The sequence below is a fragment of the Rana temporaria genome, chromosome 6, assembly GCF_905171775.1.
Source record: "Rana temporaria chromosome 6, aRanTem1.1, whole genome shotgun sequence".
Taxonomy (NCBI): domain Eukaryota; kingdom Metazoa; phylum Chordata; class Amphibia; order Anura; family Ranidae; genus Rana; species Rana temporaria.
In genome coordinates this window covers 103,849,518-103,865,436 of record NC_053494.1, presented here as the reverse complement: position 1 = coordinate 103,865,436, position 15,919 = coordinate 103,849,518, and the positions used below count along the sequence as shown (strand labels likewise).

The following is a 15,919-nucleotide window of genomic DNA, read 5'->3' as shown; positions in this document are numbered from 1 at the left end:
CACGCGATCGCTCGGTACAGAGCGGGGAACGGGAGCTGTGTGTGTAAACACACAGCTCTCGTTCCTGTCAGCAGGGGAAATGCTGATTTTCTGTTCATACAATGTATGAACAGAAAATCAGTGTTTCCCCTAGTGAGGCCACCCCCCACAGTAAGAACACACCCAGGCATACTTAACCCCTTCCCCGCCCCCTAGTGTTAACCCCTTCACTGCCAGTGGCATTTTTATAGTAATCTAATGCATTTTTATAGCACTGATCGCTATAAAAATGCCAATGGTCCCAAAAATGTGTCAAAAATGTCCGAAGTGTCCGCCATAATGTCGCAATACCGAAAAAAAAATCGCTGATCGCCGCCATTACTAGTAAAAAAAATATTAATAAAAATGCCATAAAAATACCCCCTATTTTGTAAACGCTATAACTTTTGCGCAAACCAATCAATAAACGCTTATTGCGATTTTTTTTACGAAAAATATGTAGAAGAATACGTATCGGCCTAAACTGAGGAAAAAAAAAGTTTTTTTATATATTTTTGGGGGATATTTATTACAGCAAAAAGTAAAAAATATTAATTTTTTTTTAAATTGTCGCTCTATTTTTGTTTATAGCGCAAAAAATAAAAACCGCAGAGGTGATCAAATACCACCAAAAGAAAGCTCTATTTGTGGGAAAAAAAGGACGCCAATTTTGTTTGGGAGCCACGTCGCACGACCGCGCAATTGTCAGTTAAAGCGGCGCAGTCCCGAATCGCAAAAAGTCCTCTGGTCTTTGGGCAGCAATATGGTCCGGGGGTTAAGTGGTTTTAAAGGCGTTGTAAAGGATTTTTTTTTTTTTTTGCTGAAATGACTGTTTACAGGGTATAGAGACATAATAGTTAACCGATTCCTTTTAAAAACGATTAAAAATAGATCAAAATCAATCATATAATGTAGTTTCTAGATTCGATTTTGCATCTAGTTTTTGCATGTTATTTTCTGCCTCTGTGCTATACAGAGCCATAGAGCAGTGATGGTTTGGAAAACGAAACTAGAAACTAGACACACAGTAATCACACCTCATTGAAGTTAGTGACCACAGAGAGAAAGCTCCCAGTACTGTGGTCATCAGGAAACAGACAACCAGGAAGTGTGGAGATCAGAGAAGAATTACAGCAACTTGAGAGCAAAAACAAACAATGAGGACATGAAAACAGCACTGCAATAAGGTAAAGGAAGCTATTAAGATAAAAAAAATAAAAATAATTTACAAACCCTTTAAGCCTCGTACACACGACTGGAGAGCATTTGGCCAGGAATCCTGGGCCGTGTGTATGCTCCCTAGCAGTTTTCCCGTCAGGAAAACAGCAGAGAATCCTGATGGGAAAATAGAGAACCCTGCTCTCCATTTTCTCGTCGGGTTTCCCGGCAGAGTGTTTCCTGCCGAGAAAACCGGTCGTCTGTATGCTTACCTGTCCCAGGTAAACCCGTGCATGCTTAATACAAGTTTGACACATGCGCGGTAGTATACAAGTTTAGTGTGGGGTGTAGCAAGATGGCGGCGACAGCATCGAATGTGACAAGTACCAGCTCGTCGTAGTCGACAACGTCACCACAATCTTGCCATTCAAAAGAACTGCGGATTCCCGTCAGGAAAACCAACGTTTTTTTCTCCGATGGGATTCCTGGCCGTGTATACAGGGCCTTATACGTATACAAAGATCCATCCTTGTATCATTAAGAATCATTATCATTAATAATGAGCTCAGACGTGTTTGCAACTAGCATATGCACAGCCCGCCAGGAAGTCGGTAGCGCAAATCACAGGCAGTCAGACATTTCTTAATCTCTGCAGTCGCACATCAGGAAAATGTCTCACTACTTGCGATTAGCGCTGTGCAGTGTCGACTTCATGGCCGGCTGTGCACACGCTAGTTGCGAACACTCCCGAGTTCATCCTTGGTGTTCATCAACTGATCAGCTACTTATTGGCACCTCATGCTTACACACAAAGACATAAAGAAGCTTGATTTAGGAGCGGAAATGAGGTTTAATGAACAAGTTGGGATCACAAAAGCGCTCTCTCATATATCAGTTAGTTCAGATAACAGGATGTATATGACACATTGCATGCTGTGTTCAGGCATCAACATACTACACTAAAATGGCCTTCCTTACACTTGTGATCACAAACAAAATCAGACAGACAAAGAATGAATCAGCAGGAGCACCAGAACAGAGGAACTAGCTGATACATTGGTTTCACTGATTCAATAGAATATGATAGGTGAAACTTTAGATTTCATATTACCGGTATTTAAAAAGGAGAAGTCCAGCCTTAACTCATTTGGCTGAGCTTCTCCTAAAAACAAAATTACACTCCTGTGACCTGTCCACTCTCCACTGACGTCACCAAGACCAGTCCAGGCACCGCGTCATCCCGATTCTGCCATTCAGAATCCTCCAGGTGCCTGGAATAATGGCAGTCTCAGCCTCTCAGCGACCCGCTGTGATGGCTGCTGTCCATCCCTCCACAGCTCAGCACTCCAATGAGCAGGAGAGCTGATGAGTGACAGGCAGCAGCTCTCCACTCTGGAATCTTTGAGAGCTGAGCAATCGCGATGTTCGATGGATCGGTTCTCAGTGAAGAGGCGACAGATGTATCATCGGTCTGATGCTGCATCCACCTAGGTAAATATGACTGGGAAAAAAAAAAAAAAAACAGCAAACCCATACTTCTCTTTTAACATGATCTCACCAATTATCAATAGGTGTACTTACTTGACGTTTGGACATTCATCACAAACAACTTCTTGAGTCATCTGAAAACGTCCTGGCCCAAGTTGTGTAGTTCTCATTTCTTGCCGGCAGTTGCATTTACGTTTTCCTGGTGCTTGTCGTGCTACAGGCTTATTTCTTACAACCTACGAAAGGGTATTAAAAATTCATGACACAGGAAAACAAACACTTTACTAAATAGTACATACATATATCTTTAAGCATAAGCATTTATTAGGGTTGTCCCGATACCGATACTAGTATCGATATCGGGACCGATACAGAGTATTTGCGCGAGTACTTGTACTCGCGCAAATGCTCCCGATGCCTAATCCGGATACTTTTTTTTTCGGAGTGGGGGCGGGAACCGATCAGAGAGGAGACTGAGGGGGCAGTGAGGAAGGCGGAGTGGAGGCGGAGAGCAGAGCAGTCCCCAGGTATGTATAACATCATACTGGAGGAGAGCTGCTGCCGCCGTCTAGCTGATCGGCGCTCAGACCAGGGAACATAACAGCTTTCATTTGAACAGCTGCTGTTCCCCACCGCGCGTCGTCATGCCCCCCCCCCCCCCTTGTCGGGCACTTTTCCCAGGATTGGACAGGTGATCTGTCTATCAAAGTGCCCGGACAAGGGGGAGGGGCCATGACGACGCGCGGCGGGGAACAGCAGCTATTCAAATCAAAGCTGTTATGCTCCCTGGCCTGAGCACCGATCAGCTAGACGGCGGGGGAGACATGGCTGCATATGGGGGGGAGACGTGGCTGCATATGGGGGGGGGAGACGTGGCTGCATATGGGGGGGAGACGTGGCTGCATATGGGGGGGGGGGAGACGTGGCTGCATATGGGGGGGGGGGACGTGGCTGCATATGGGGGGGGGGGGGGGAGACGTGGCTGCATATGGGGGGGGGGGGAGACGTGGCTGCATATGGGGGGGGGGGGGGAGAGACGTGGCTGCATATGGGGGGGGGGGGAGACGTGGCTGCATATGGGGGGGGGAGACACGTGGCTGCATATGGGGGGGGGGGGGAGACGTGGCTGCATATGGGGGGGGGGGAGACGTGGCTGCATATGGGGGGGGGGGGAGACGTGGCTGCATATGGGGGGGGGGGAGACGTGGCTGCATATGGGGGGGGGGGGAGACGTGGCTGCATATGGCGGGGGGAGACGTGGCTGCATATGGCGGGGGGGGGGGGGAGACGTGGCTGCATATGGCGGGGGGGGGGGGGAGATGTGGCTGCATATGGGGGGGGGGGGGAGATGTGGCTGCATATGGGGGGGGGGGAGGAGATGTGGCTGCATATGGGGGGGGGGGAGGAGATGTGGCTGCATATGGGGGGGGGAGACACGTGGCTGCATATGGGGGGGGGGGACACGTGGCTGCATATGGGGGGGGGAGACACGTGGCTGCATATGGGGGGGGGAGACACGTGGCTGCATATGGGGGGGGGAGACACGTGGCTGCATATGGGGGGGGGAGACACGTGGCTGCATATGGGGGGGGGAGACACGTGGCTGCATATGGGGGGGGGGGAGACGTGGCTGCATATGGGGGGGGGAGACGTGGCTGCATATGGGGGGGGAGACGTGGCTGCATATGGGGGGGGAGACGTGGCTGCATATGGGGGGGGGGAGACGTGGCTGCATATGGGGGGGGGGGAGACGTGGCTGCATATGGGGGGGGGGGGGAGACGTGGCTGCATATGGGGGGGGGGGAGACGTGGCTGCATATGGGGGGGAGACGTGGCTGCATATGGGGGGGAGACGTGGCTGCATATGGGGGGGGAGACGTGGCTGCATATGGGGGGGGAGACGTGGCTGCATATGGGGGGGGGGGGAGACGTGGCTGCATATGGGGGGGGGGAGACGTGGCTGCATATGGGGGGGGGGAGACGTGGCTGCATATGGGGGGGGGGAGACGTGGCTGCATATGGGGGGGGGGGAGACGTGGCTGCATATGGGGGGGGGGGGAGACGTGGCTGCATATGGGGGGGGGGGGGAGACGTGGCTGCATGTGGGGGGGGGGAGACGTGGCTGCATATGGGGGGGAGGAGACGTGGCTGCATATGGGGGGGGGGGGAGGAGACGTGGCTGCATATGGGGGGGGGGGAGGAGACGTGGCTGCATATGGGGGGGGGGAGGAGACATGGCTGCATATGAGGGGGGGGGGACATGGCTGCATATGGGGGGGGGGGGGAAGACATGGCTGCATTTGGGGACACATGGCTGCATTTTAAAAAAAAGTATCGGTATTCGGTATCGGCGAGTACATGAAAAAAAAAGTATCGGTACTTGTACTCGGTCCTAAAAAAGTGGTATCGGGACAACCCTAGCGTTTATTGTAACAGACAAATAAAAACATACTCGAAAAGCCATGCTGCGTTTCAGGTTTAGTCATTGTACTCCCTGCCAAAGTCTGAAGGCCACTTACATGAACATAATGAAGTCCCATTCTCCCACCCAAATTATCCGATTACCATGATTTAGCAGAAACAACAACTAAAGCCTCGTACACACAATCAGATTTTCGGATGACCGTTAAGCCCCGTACACACGATCCGAAAATCATATGAAAAATGCCCGCTTTTGAAACGATCGTACGATAATCGGATCGTTAGTACAGAGCTTTTGAGAGCCGATCAGGACAGTTCATCCGATATTAGTCTATCGGACATGCCCGGAATTTTTTTCGTATGATGCCAGATCGTATGATTTTCGTATAATCAGTACAGCAGTCGTTCGAAAATGCATTACAACACATGACATCACCTCCGATTTTTTATTCTGTCGTGCGAGAATTTTCGTGACTTTAGTAAACTCAGATTTGACGTGAGATTAGCATACAAAAAAAAAAAAAATGGACGATCATTCGTCTGATAATCGGATCGTGTGTACCGGACATTAGTCTGTTTTTTGTTGTATGCTAGTCTCATTTCAAAAGTGAAGAGGTTACTCACCATACAAAAATTCTCATACAACAGAACACAAGTCTTGCTCTTACAACTTTTTCGCACTCATTAAAACGAAAACCGGACATCGAGTTCATGCATGACAAATATTTTATAGTCTGCACATCCAGCTTTTGACAGACGAAAAATCGGAATCGTCAGTCGAAAGCACCATACTAACGTTCTGAAAAAAAAATCGACAGATCGTTCGTCAGACAAAATTTTACTTCTGATTTTCGTATCGTGTGTACGGGCCTTTAGACTTAAGGGGTTGTAAAGGTACAATTTTTTTTCCTAAATAGCTTCCTTTACCTTAGCGCAGTCCTGCTTCACTTACCTCATCCTTTGATTTTGCTTTTAAATGTCCTTATTTCTTCTGAGAAATCCTCACTTCCTGTTCTTCTGTCTGTAACTTCGCACAGTAATGCGAGGCTTTCTCCCTGGTGTGGAGTGTCGTGCTCGCCCCCTCCCTTGGACTAGAGGAGAGTCAGGACAGTCTCTACGTTGCAGATAGAGAAAGGAGCTGTGTGTTAGTGGGCGTCCTGACTCTCCTGTAGTTCAAGGGGGGGGCGAGCATGACACTCCACACCAGGGAGAAAGACTCACATTACTGTGTGGAGTTACAGACAGAAGAACAGGCAGCGAGGATTTCTCAGAAGAAATAAGGACATTTAAAAGCAAAATCGAAGGATGAGGTAAGTGAAGGAGGACTGCACTAAAGGTAATTTAGGAAAAAATTAAAATAAAATTATACCTTTAAGCTTACCGTCAGTGTCTATGGAAAGCACTCGTTGATGCTCAATGAACCCATGTCCAGCATTCACAATGACTCCCACGCTAAGTTCCTTAAAATCAGGGAACTCTGGCTTTCCTATTCTCCCTCAAGCCAGCTTGGGCTGTCTATTTTAGGCAGTCTTGCTCCAGAGCCCTTGCCTTCCCCTTCTTCTTGGCTTTTGGTCTCCTGGTCAATTGCCCCCCTTTTCAGGGGCACGACCCCTTAGGCTGGATTCACACCTATGCAGTTTTAGTGCATTTTGCACTACAGTCCATTTAACATGGGTTCCTATGGAACACGTTCTGTAGTGCAAATCTGCAAAATGCACTAAAACTGCATAGGTGTGAATCCAGCCTTACCCTGCAGCATCCATTTCTTGCCTATTTTCCCCTCAGGCTTCTGCTCTGTTCTCTTACTCTTGACATGTGGGGATCTTCTCCAGGACCCGCTGGCCTTTATGGCTTATAGACTATGCCCATTTACTGCTGTTATGTCATTCCTTGGTTTTCTTATGTTGCCTCTTTCTTTTTTATAAAAATTATTGCGGCTTTCAAAATGTGTACAAAGTACACACAAACCATAAAAAATTAAAAGAATAATGAAAAAAAAAAAAAAAAACACCCACCAATCAAAATAGTAAATATTGTGCATACCATTTCTGATTAGAATCTACATGCCACGATGCTCAGAAAGTAGATGATATACCTGGGTATGACCTAGATCCCCAGATATACCTCCTCTGGCATATGACTAGCTAACACTGCAGAATTTTTAAGAAAACAGCTTAGAAAACAGATTGGGTTTACCTCTTCGTTTATAGATTTGTTGTTCTATCAATAGAGTAACAGCCCGATTTAGATAGGGTATATTGTACACCCCTTAAACTACGTATGATAAACGATTACGGGAAGTCTTTGTGTTGGGGATTGGGATATTTGTGTCACTTGTTCCAACATCGTAAGCTAGGATTCATCAGGTATTTCGCCCAGATCTTGCTCCCACCCGTTACATCTAGGAAGAACTAGACTAGCCAGGTATTTCTCCAGCAAAGGTTATTAAAAAAATTAAATAAGTCCCAGTTCAAGAATCTAGATGTAGGCAGCGGCTATGTCTCTTGCAGATCCTGAGAGGTCATTAGTTTGTTGGGTATACATTTGAGCAACATATTTGATACCATGAGTGTACCAACAGTGAAACCCCTCTAATTTCTGAACCTCCTCTAGTCTAAGGGTCTCCACAAGGGCATAAACCTGGATATTCCATGGGCAGAACTTCTGCATGTCAACTTCTTGTTAAAGCCAAACAAACATCATTGAAACAGAAAATTGCCAAGCTTATTTCTATTGTTAATTACCAAACCAGTAGGCTAGATTCAGTGGTTCTCAACCTCAGTCCTCAAGTAACCCCAACAGGCCTAGTTTGCAGTTTTTCCTTTATCTTGCACAGGTTCTTTAAATCAAAGTCAAAAGCTTGGTATCTTGGACAGCTATTTTATCTAAGAGAAATTCCCAAAACCTGGCCTGTTGGAGGCACTGGAGGACTGAGGTTGAGAACCACTGGGCTAGATGATCCTACAGGATCATGCCCTGGTGTCCTGAAAAGCTGGATTCCTTGATTATGCAAACCACAACCAGAGGTCTCATCATCGAGTTGCGACTTGCCTCTTCCCATTTTCTCACCTGCCTATTGGCCACCATCACACTGCTTAGTCAACAAAACAGTAAAAGCAAGCAAAAAGAGGCAGACCATAGTGGGGTCAATTTACTAAAACTGAAGAGTGATAAATCTGGTGCAGTTGTGGAGAGGGGGGAAAAGAGAATGAGAATAACGCTGGAACACTACACATTACAAAAGATATACCGTATTTATCGGCGTATAAAAACACACACTTTTTTCCTCTGAAAACAGAGTGCCTGCGTGTTATATGCCGATATCATGTTTTGCCAACAGGGGGCAGGGATCGGGCAGTCCGCCCAAGCAGCCGCCCATTGGGAGGGGGGGGGGGGGGGTTGTCAGGCAGGCCGTCCCTCCCGCCTCTCCTGGCACTGGGACAGCGATGCCGAGGGCTTTCACACTGGATCAGTGTGCTGGCAGGATGAAAAAAAAAATAAAAAAAAAATAAAAAAGATCTTCTAGCCGCATCTTTGGAGTGGTGTGTATACCACTCCTTCACCGCTCCTGCCCATTGAAATTAATGGAACACCGCGGCTATACCGCCGGCAATGCAAAACAAAGCTTGTAAATATCTCAAAAGCTCAGTTCTGGCTGCTCTCCTCCTCCCACTCCTCCGAATGTAGCTTTAGATTGGAGGAGGCGAGCGGTCACATGACCATCTCCTGGGAGTGCAGGGAGAGGGTTGTAAACTGGATGGGGGGGCTGTATACTGGATGGGGGGGGGGGGGTGTGTACTGTAAAAAGGGCTGTGAAAAACCTTTCTTCCTTAAACTTCTCTCTTAAAATTGGGATGCATGTTATACGCCTGTGTGTTATATGCCAATAAATACAGTAATTGCTTTGTAAAAATAAATCCCTTCTAATTTTGGATGTCTCACATGTGTGGATGCCGCTTCATAAGGTTTAGTTTTTTACATTTTTAGCATACAGCGCACAATTTTAAAAAGGGGTCTTCAAAAAAAAAAAAAAGTGGTAAGAAACACTGGTCGAACGTACATGCATTTCTCTGTGTAATACACGGCTAATTCTTTTCCTCAAGTCATTTTAAAATACTGCAAAATGTACCTCTACAAAATTTCCAGAGTATACTTCTTCCAATGTCACTTCTAGATCGATGATTATATCGCTGCCTCGTGGAACATTTCGGTCTTGTTGACGCGGATTGCCATTAAACATGAATCCAAAGTCTCCAAAGAAGCTAATGAAGAAAAGCTTATGTTACAGTGATGTGTTACAGCATAAACTTTTTCGTTAAGTGGTTCTAAAGCCTAAAAGTTTTTTTACCTTAATGCATTCTATTCATTAAAGTGTTTGTGAACCCATTAATAGAAGACTATGCCAGCCCCTTTATTAGAGGCTGTCATAGCACACTATGAAAGTTGTTTTAAAAAAACAAGTGCTCTAAATACAAATTTTGTGCCGTCTTCAGGCCGGTCACATTACTTGCTGCTGCTTTACAGCGCCAATAGATGGCTTCTGTCGGAGGGCGCTGTCTCGTAGCTGTAGCTTTCTCCAAGAATAGTGGCAGGGCGGAGACAGAGAATGAGGTGACAGGCAGAAAGAAGGGGGTGAGGGGGAGAGCAACGCATGATACAGAAAGTAGCAGTCAGTGTTTTGCAGGGAGAAGAAACAAAGATTGTTCCCCCTTTACAGGCTCTGGGCTGTGATTGGTCGCAGCCACTCAACAGGTCCTGGCCATTAATTATTGGTACGTTGCTGTGCCTGTAGGAGCAGCTTCTCTATAGCACAAGGAGGGTGGGTGATCCTAAATAGGTTAAAGAGTATGTTAACCCAACTTTTGATATGTGCCTGCTGTACCATGTAATTATATTTTTTTTCATACATTGTTCTCTTGTATTGCTTCCTTTGTTTGAAATATCTAGTGTTCCTGCCACCCCTCTGCTTTCCTATAAAAAAAACTGACCACGATTTTTAGATATTGTTAAAGGAGCAACAATATTCAAAATGGTATTCAATTTAAATTCCCACACGTCTCTAGGCTTCGAGGGCAAAGAGACTCTTTTCAAAAGAGTCCAGATCTACATCCTCAGGATTGATATTTACACCTGAATGAAAAGCTTCTATAAAATGCCAGGGTTTTAATGTCTATATATATATGCAGACACTTTAAAGGATTTGTTAGCCCTTGCCTTTTAAAACCACCCATCCATTTTAAAATGAAGGGCAAAACATTTGTGTATGTGTGTATGTGTGTATATGTACGTGTGTATGTGTGTATGTGTGTATATGTACGTGTGTATGTGTGTATATGTACGTGTGTATATGTATATGTACGTGTGTATGTGTGTATGTGTATATGTACGTGTGTATGTGTGTATATGTACGTGTGTATGTGTGTATATGTATATGTACGTGTGTGTGTGTGTGTGTGTGTGTGTGTGTGTGTGTGTGTGTGTGTGTGTGTGTGTGTGTGTGTGTGTGTGTGTGTGTGTGTGTATATATATATATATATATATATATATATATATACACACACACACACACACATACACACACACATACATACATACATACATATTCACAAATGTTTTGCCCTTCATTTTAAAATGGATGGGTGGTTTTAAAAGGCAAGGGCTAACAAATCCTTTAAAGTGTCTGCATATTTTCTGGATAGAAGTATAGCTAAATGTAAAACCTATTCCCTCAATTTTCAAGGATTTTCTGCTTCCTGATTTGGCAAGAAGTAAAAGGGAAAATCTCCCCAAGAGAGACAGATGACAAAAATAAACACCTGAAAGGGATTCTAACCTCCCCTACTCTTCTATCCTAAAAGCTTTAAAGGATTTGTAATCTCTTTAGAGAAAACCAATAGTGTAGACAGCAGGTCAGAACATGTTATTTAGATTGACTTACTGTGAAAATACATCACCGTGAGAAGTGTGATGGCCATCTTTAAGTCCTTCTTCTCCATATGCATCATACTGCTTTCTCTTTTCTTCATCAGACAGTACCTAAAAATAAAATAATTATATATAAAATATTATATATTATACATACACACACACACACACACACACACACACACACACACGACAAACAACAACGGCCGTATAATATAAAAACGCACACACCAGTTCTCCAAGTTTTCTCATTTGTGAAAAATCTAACATATTGTAAATAAAAAATTATTATAATAATTAAAGAATAGATTCCTGAAAGTCATTCTAATGTTAATGCTTATACACATACAAAAGTGAGTGGAACTTCAGGCATATATAAAAAGGCATAATAAATATACTGTGTTAGTTCCTGTGTTTGATTTGCAGTCCTTGTACAGCAGAGATCAAAACTCATCTAGAGTTCTCTGCCCCTGCCTTGCACAAGTTCTAGTTCCTCATATGCGTTTGTGCGGTCAGGCATAGAGATAGTGATCAGAGGAGCTGTTATCTTTTTCAGTTCTTGTAGTAAATAAATGGTGCCTGGCAAAAACAGATTGACCCATGTGTATGACAGCCGGTCCAACAGAAGTGGGCTTCTGTCGAAGTGGCATGAACGAAAAAGGTCTGCCAACAGCTCCCGATCAGCGCTCTAAGCCAATGGCCTAGGGAATAAAATGGCAATTGCTGCAATATTTTATGTTGCACTGTATTTGCCCAGCAGTCTTTCAAATGCAATTTTTTGGGAAAAAAATAAATACACTTCAATGAATAAAATAAAGAACAGTTGGCCCAATTTTTTGAAAGGTGATGTTACGCCGTGAGAAAATCATGATCCATCTTCTAAGCAAAAAAATTGTGATTCTCATGTTAGTCAGAATCGTGCAGCTCTATTTTACAGGTGTGTGAATTTAATGCAATTTATGGGGGGCTGGGCATAGCTGGACATTAAATTTGCACCGCACACACACAGGACCTTTCTTTAACTGGATCAAAATTGCACCGCAAGGATGTGCATGGCTTTCAAAGAAAACAATTCATTTCCAGATGACATACAAATCTATGAATTTTGCATTGCAACAGATTCGCATTAATGTGAACCGAGCCTTAGTACGATAGTGGAGGTGGCACAGGAGATTGACCTGGAGCGGTATTTTGTTTTCTTCTGGTCAATTGGGGGCTCATGCACACGGGACGTTTTTACAGCTGCTGTTAGTCAAATGCCCCTGCACACAAACTATCAAAGGCGTTTGGAGGCATAAGCGTTTAGGGGTGGTAGGAAAAAAGAAAACACACACACACACACACACACACACACACACACACACACACACACACACACACACACACGACAGTCTGTGCTTCAAGGAGCAGTAAAAAACAAAAAATTACAAAAGACTTCAGCGGTTTTAATGAAAAATAACCCCAAAAACACTAATGTAAAAACAGGGCTAAACTGGTGTTTTTAGTGCTGCTGTAGCGCTGGCGCTTTTTTTTTTTTTTTTTTTATTTAACATATTTTTTTTAGAAGACAGACATTCGGGTATGTCAACACGTGCCCTCCACACGTTTTCAAATTTCTTACCACAACCCCCAGCCCTATAAGTGGTTTTAGAATAAAGGTAACATGGAGTTTACCAGCCCTTTCCAAAATATTACATCAGGGGCTCTCACATCCTTCCATTTTAGTAGTATGGCTTTCTTGCCGTAGAACAAAAGGATGGTAAAGAACGTTCTCTGTGCCCTTGTGGGAACCACCTCCTCCGCCAGTCCCAGCAGACACACCCTCACCGTCAAAGGTACCGGCACGGACAGGAAATCAGAAATACATGACCTGATCTCCTTCCATAAATTCTGAATTTGAGGGCACTGCCAGAATATATGATCAGCATCTGCTGGAGAGAATGAGCACCTCCAGCATTCTGCCAAGCCATTTCCATAAATTTTAGCTAGCCTAGCCAGTGTATAATAGCACTTGTGTAAAAATTTAAACTGGATTAGTCTATCCCTAGCTGAGACTAAATGTTTGAAAAGTTTGAGTCCATAGGTCATCCCAGTCCTCTCCCTGGATGTCAGGAAATTCTGTCTCCCATTTACTCCTACAAGTGGCTACGGCCTTTGGAGTTGTTTTAAAGAATTCTTTGTATGTTATCGAGAAGGGTTTGGCCAAGTCCTCTGCCGTCAGCAGGGTTTTGAGAGCCGAGGGAAGGGATTCCACCCTCAGCTCTTCAAACTGCGACTGGTAGGCATGTCTGAGTTGAAAATAGCGGAAAAAGGTAAGAGTTAGCTAGGTCATGTCTGGTCTGCAGTTGGGAAAAAGTCAGGAGGTCCCTATAGGATGCGATATCTTTAAGCGTTTTAATACCCTTGACCGCCCAGATCGATGGATCCGGTAAGTTGTAAAAATGAGGCAACGTGTGATTCATCCATATTGGGGTAGATGGAGAAATCCCCTGGTAACTGAGACACACCAATTTCACGGCCGCTCCCTATGCTCTAATAGTGGCCCTCATTGTCAATGTCAAAGGCAAGTTAGATTGGGACCCCGAAACAGGGCCAGGCATAAACTTTCATAGGATCCCAGATGAGCTGCCTCCAACACCGTGCCCGCATCCACATCATGCGCCACCAACCACCGTCGGCCAAACGCCATTTGGCCGGCCAAATAGTATTTATGCCAGTCTGGCAGTGCCATGCCTCCCTCGTCCCTGGGCTCCTGTAACACCAAGTCCTACCCTGGGGGGGTTTAGGTGCCCAGAGGAAAGAGCTAACAATTCCATCCGCTTGACTTTGGTATACACACCGGTGTCGTAAGAAGTACAAAATTACCGCAAGGGCCTTCATTTTTAACAAGCTAATTCGGCTCATCAAGGACAACGGCAACTTGGTCCAGACCTGCACTCTCTGTTTGAGAAAATTCAGCAGTGGTAGTAAATTCAGCGACATGTAATCATGCACATTTACTGTAATTTTCACCCCTAGATACTGGAGAGCTAAGACCCATTGCAATGGAAAATCCGGGTCAGCTTTCTCCTTGGCTTTAGCATCTATTGGGAGAATCGACTACTTACTCCAGTGCACCCGTAGCCCTGAAAATCTGGCAAATTCATCCAAAATCGACAGGACCGCCTTTAGCGGGTCTCCCGGGTCGTTGAGGAACAGGAGCATGTTGTCCGCGTACAAAGCCAAAGTCTTATGGATTGTACCCACTTTTATGGCCCTCACACTCCCAGAAGATCTCAGTGCGGTGGCCAGGGGCCATCATGGTGGATAAACTTAACATAGGTGGTTATTTACAAAAGGCAAATCCATTTTGCACTGAAAGCGCACTTGGAAGTGCAGTCGCTGTAGGTCTGAGGGGGACATGCAAGGAAAATAAAAAACAGCATTTTTGCTTGTACATGATTGGATGATAAAATCAGCAGAGCTTCCCCTAATTTCAGACCTTCCCCTCAGATCTACAGTGACTGCACTTACAAGTGCACTTGCAGTGCAAAATGGATTTGCCTTTTGTAAATAACCACCTATGTTAAGTTTATCCACCATGATCCCACTCATTGATAACTATACCTTTACAGTAACTCAGCAATAGCTCACCTTCTTTCACAATGGCGACAACAACCTGGAAGAAAAAGCCTCGTAATAATGACAGTTGTTTGAGCCGTGACAAGTAAAACACCCCCCTGCTATTATATCAAAAACAGATCCTAGGGAAACAAAAAAAGTTCCGGCATGTAGCTTCATGCCAAAAACCAACGAACAAAAACATGCAGTGAGTTCCAGCTGCATCGATCAAAAGTTCGTCAGATTCCTAGTTGAAAACGTCACATCATCTGCATGCTCCAACCTACAGGAAGTGGAGCGCAATATCGAACGATAAGGAATAACCGATAAGTTTAAAGTAACCCGAGAGGAAAAAAAAAAAAACCCGGTATAGGATAAAATGGTTGCCAGTGGGGAAGTGGAACAAAAATAAAAACCAAACAATAGAACAGGACCGTTGAAGTCAGGGGTATAGAAAGGTTAGAAAGTTTAAAGCAAGGTGACCCCGCTGGGGAGTCAGAGTATTTGTGACGATCCATCCTAAACCAGAGTCATCCATCCATGGCTATGGCTTAGGCAAGTTGCCTCATGTAGATTGCACACATGCAGGAATGCCCATGGCTGACACCCTGTCCAGAATTTCAATAGCATGTCATAAGTGCAAATGGGAACACAAACAACAGGTGCAGCAGTGATTCTGGCCCTACAGGGACAGGTAAGGTGCAGCCAGACATACCACACTAGGATAGTTACTTATCGAGCCACACGCCTCCACAGGATTCTCAAACAACTTCATGCTGCCCTTGTACTGTACCCAGAGTCTGCTGGGGTACAGCATACTGTACTGCATCTCCTTTTCACTGAGCCATCTGCGAACATCATTAAAGGAGCAGCGTTTCTGTTGAGTGTCTGCCGAAAAGTCAGGAAAGAGCATCACCCGGGCATTTTCATTTTTCAGGTCCTGAATTTTCCTGGACTGGGCCAATATCATGTCCCTGTCCTTGTAGTTCAGAAACCTAACCAGAAAAGGTCTAGGGAAGGCTCCTAGAGGTCTGCGGCCAGTGGGGACACTGAGCTCTCTCCACAACATAAGTGGGGGGTAAATCTTTCAATGAGAGCAATTGCTTGAACAGGGCCTCAGCGAAAAGGACCGGCTTTGTCCCCCTCCGCTCCCTCAGGCAGTCCCACCACCCTGATATTATTTCTCCTCTGCCTGTCCTCGGCATTGTCAGCCCTGCGCTGGAGTGAATGCACCCGGTCACGGAGTTTCGCTATTTGGGTGCCCTGTGTGTGAGAAGAATCCTCAACCTCGGAGACCCTGTCTTCCACC

At 45.3% G+C, this 15,919-nt stretch overlaps 1 protein-coding gene across 1 annotated transcript in view; it reads right to left on the bottom strand.

The window, feature by feature from the left end:
- Nucleotides 1-15,919, bottom strand: part of DNAJB11 (DnaJ heat shock protein family (Hsp40) member B11) — a 38,688-nt gene that overhangs the window by 8,850 nt on the left and 13,919 nt on the right. The window contains exons 3-5 of the mRNA XM_040357095.1: nucleotides 11,024-11,121; nucleotides 9,215-9,347; nucleotides 2,758-2,900 (exon numbers count right to left, since the gene is read on the bottom strand). Of these exons, the coding sequence (XP_040213029.1) occupies nucleotides 2,758-2,900; nucleotides 9,215-9,347; nucleotides 11,024-11,121 (374 nt within the window). The remainder of the gene's footprint in view (nucleotides 1-2,757; nucleotides 2,901-9,214; nucleotides 9,348-11,023; nucleotides 11,122-15,919) is intronic.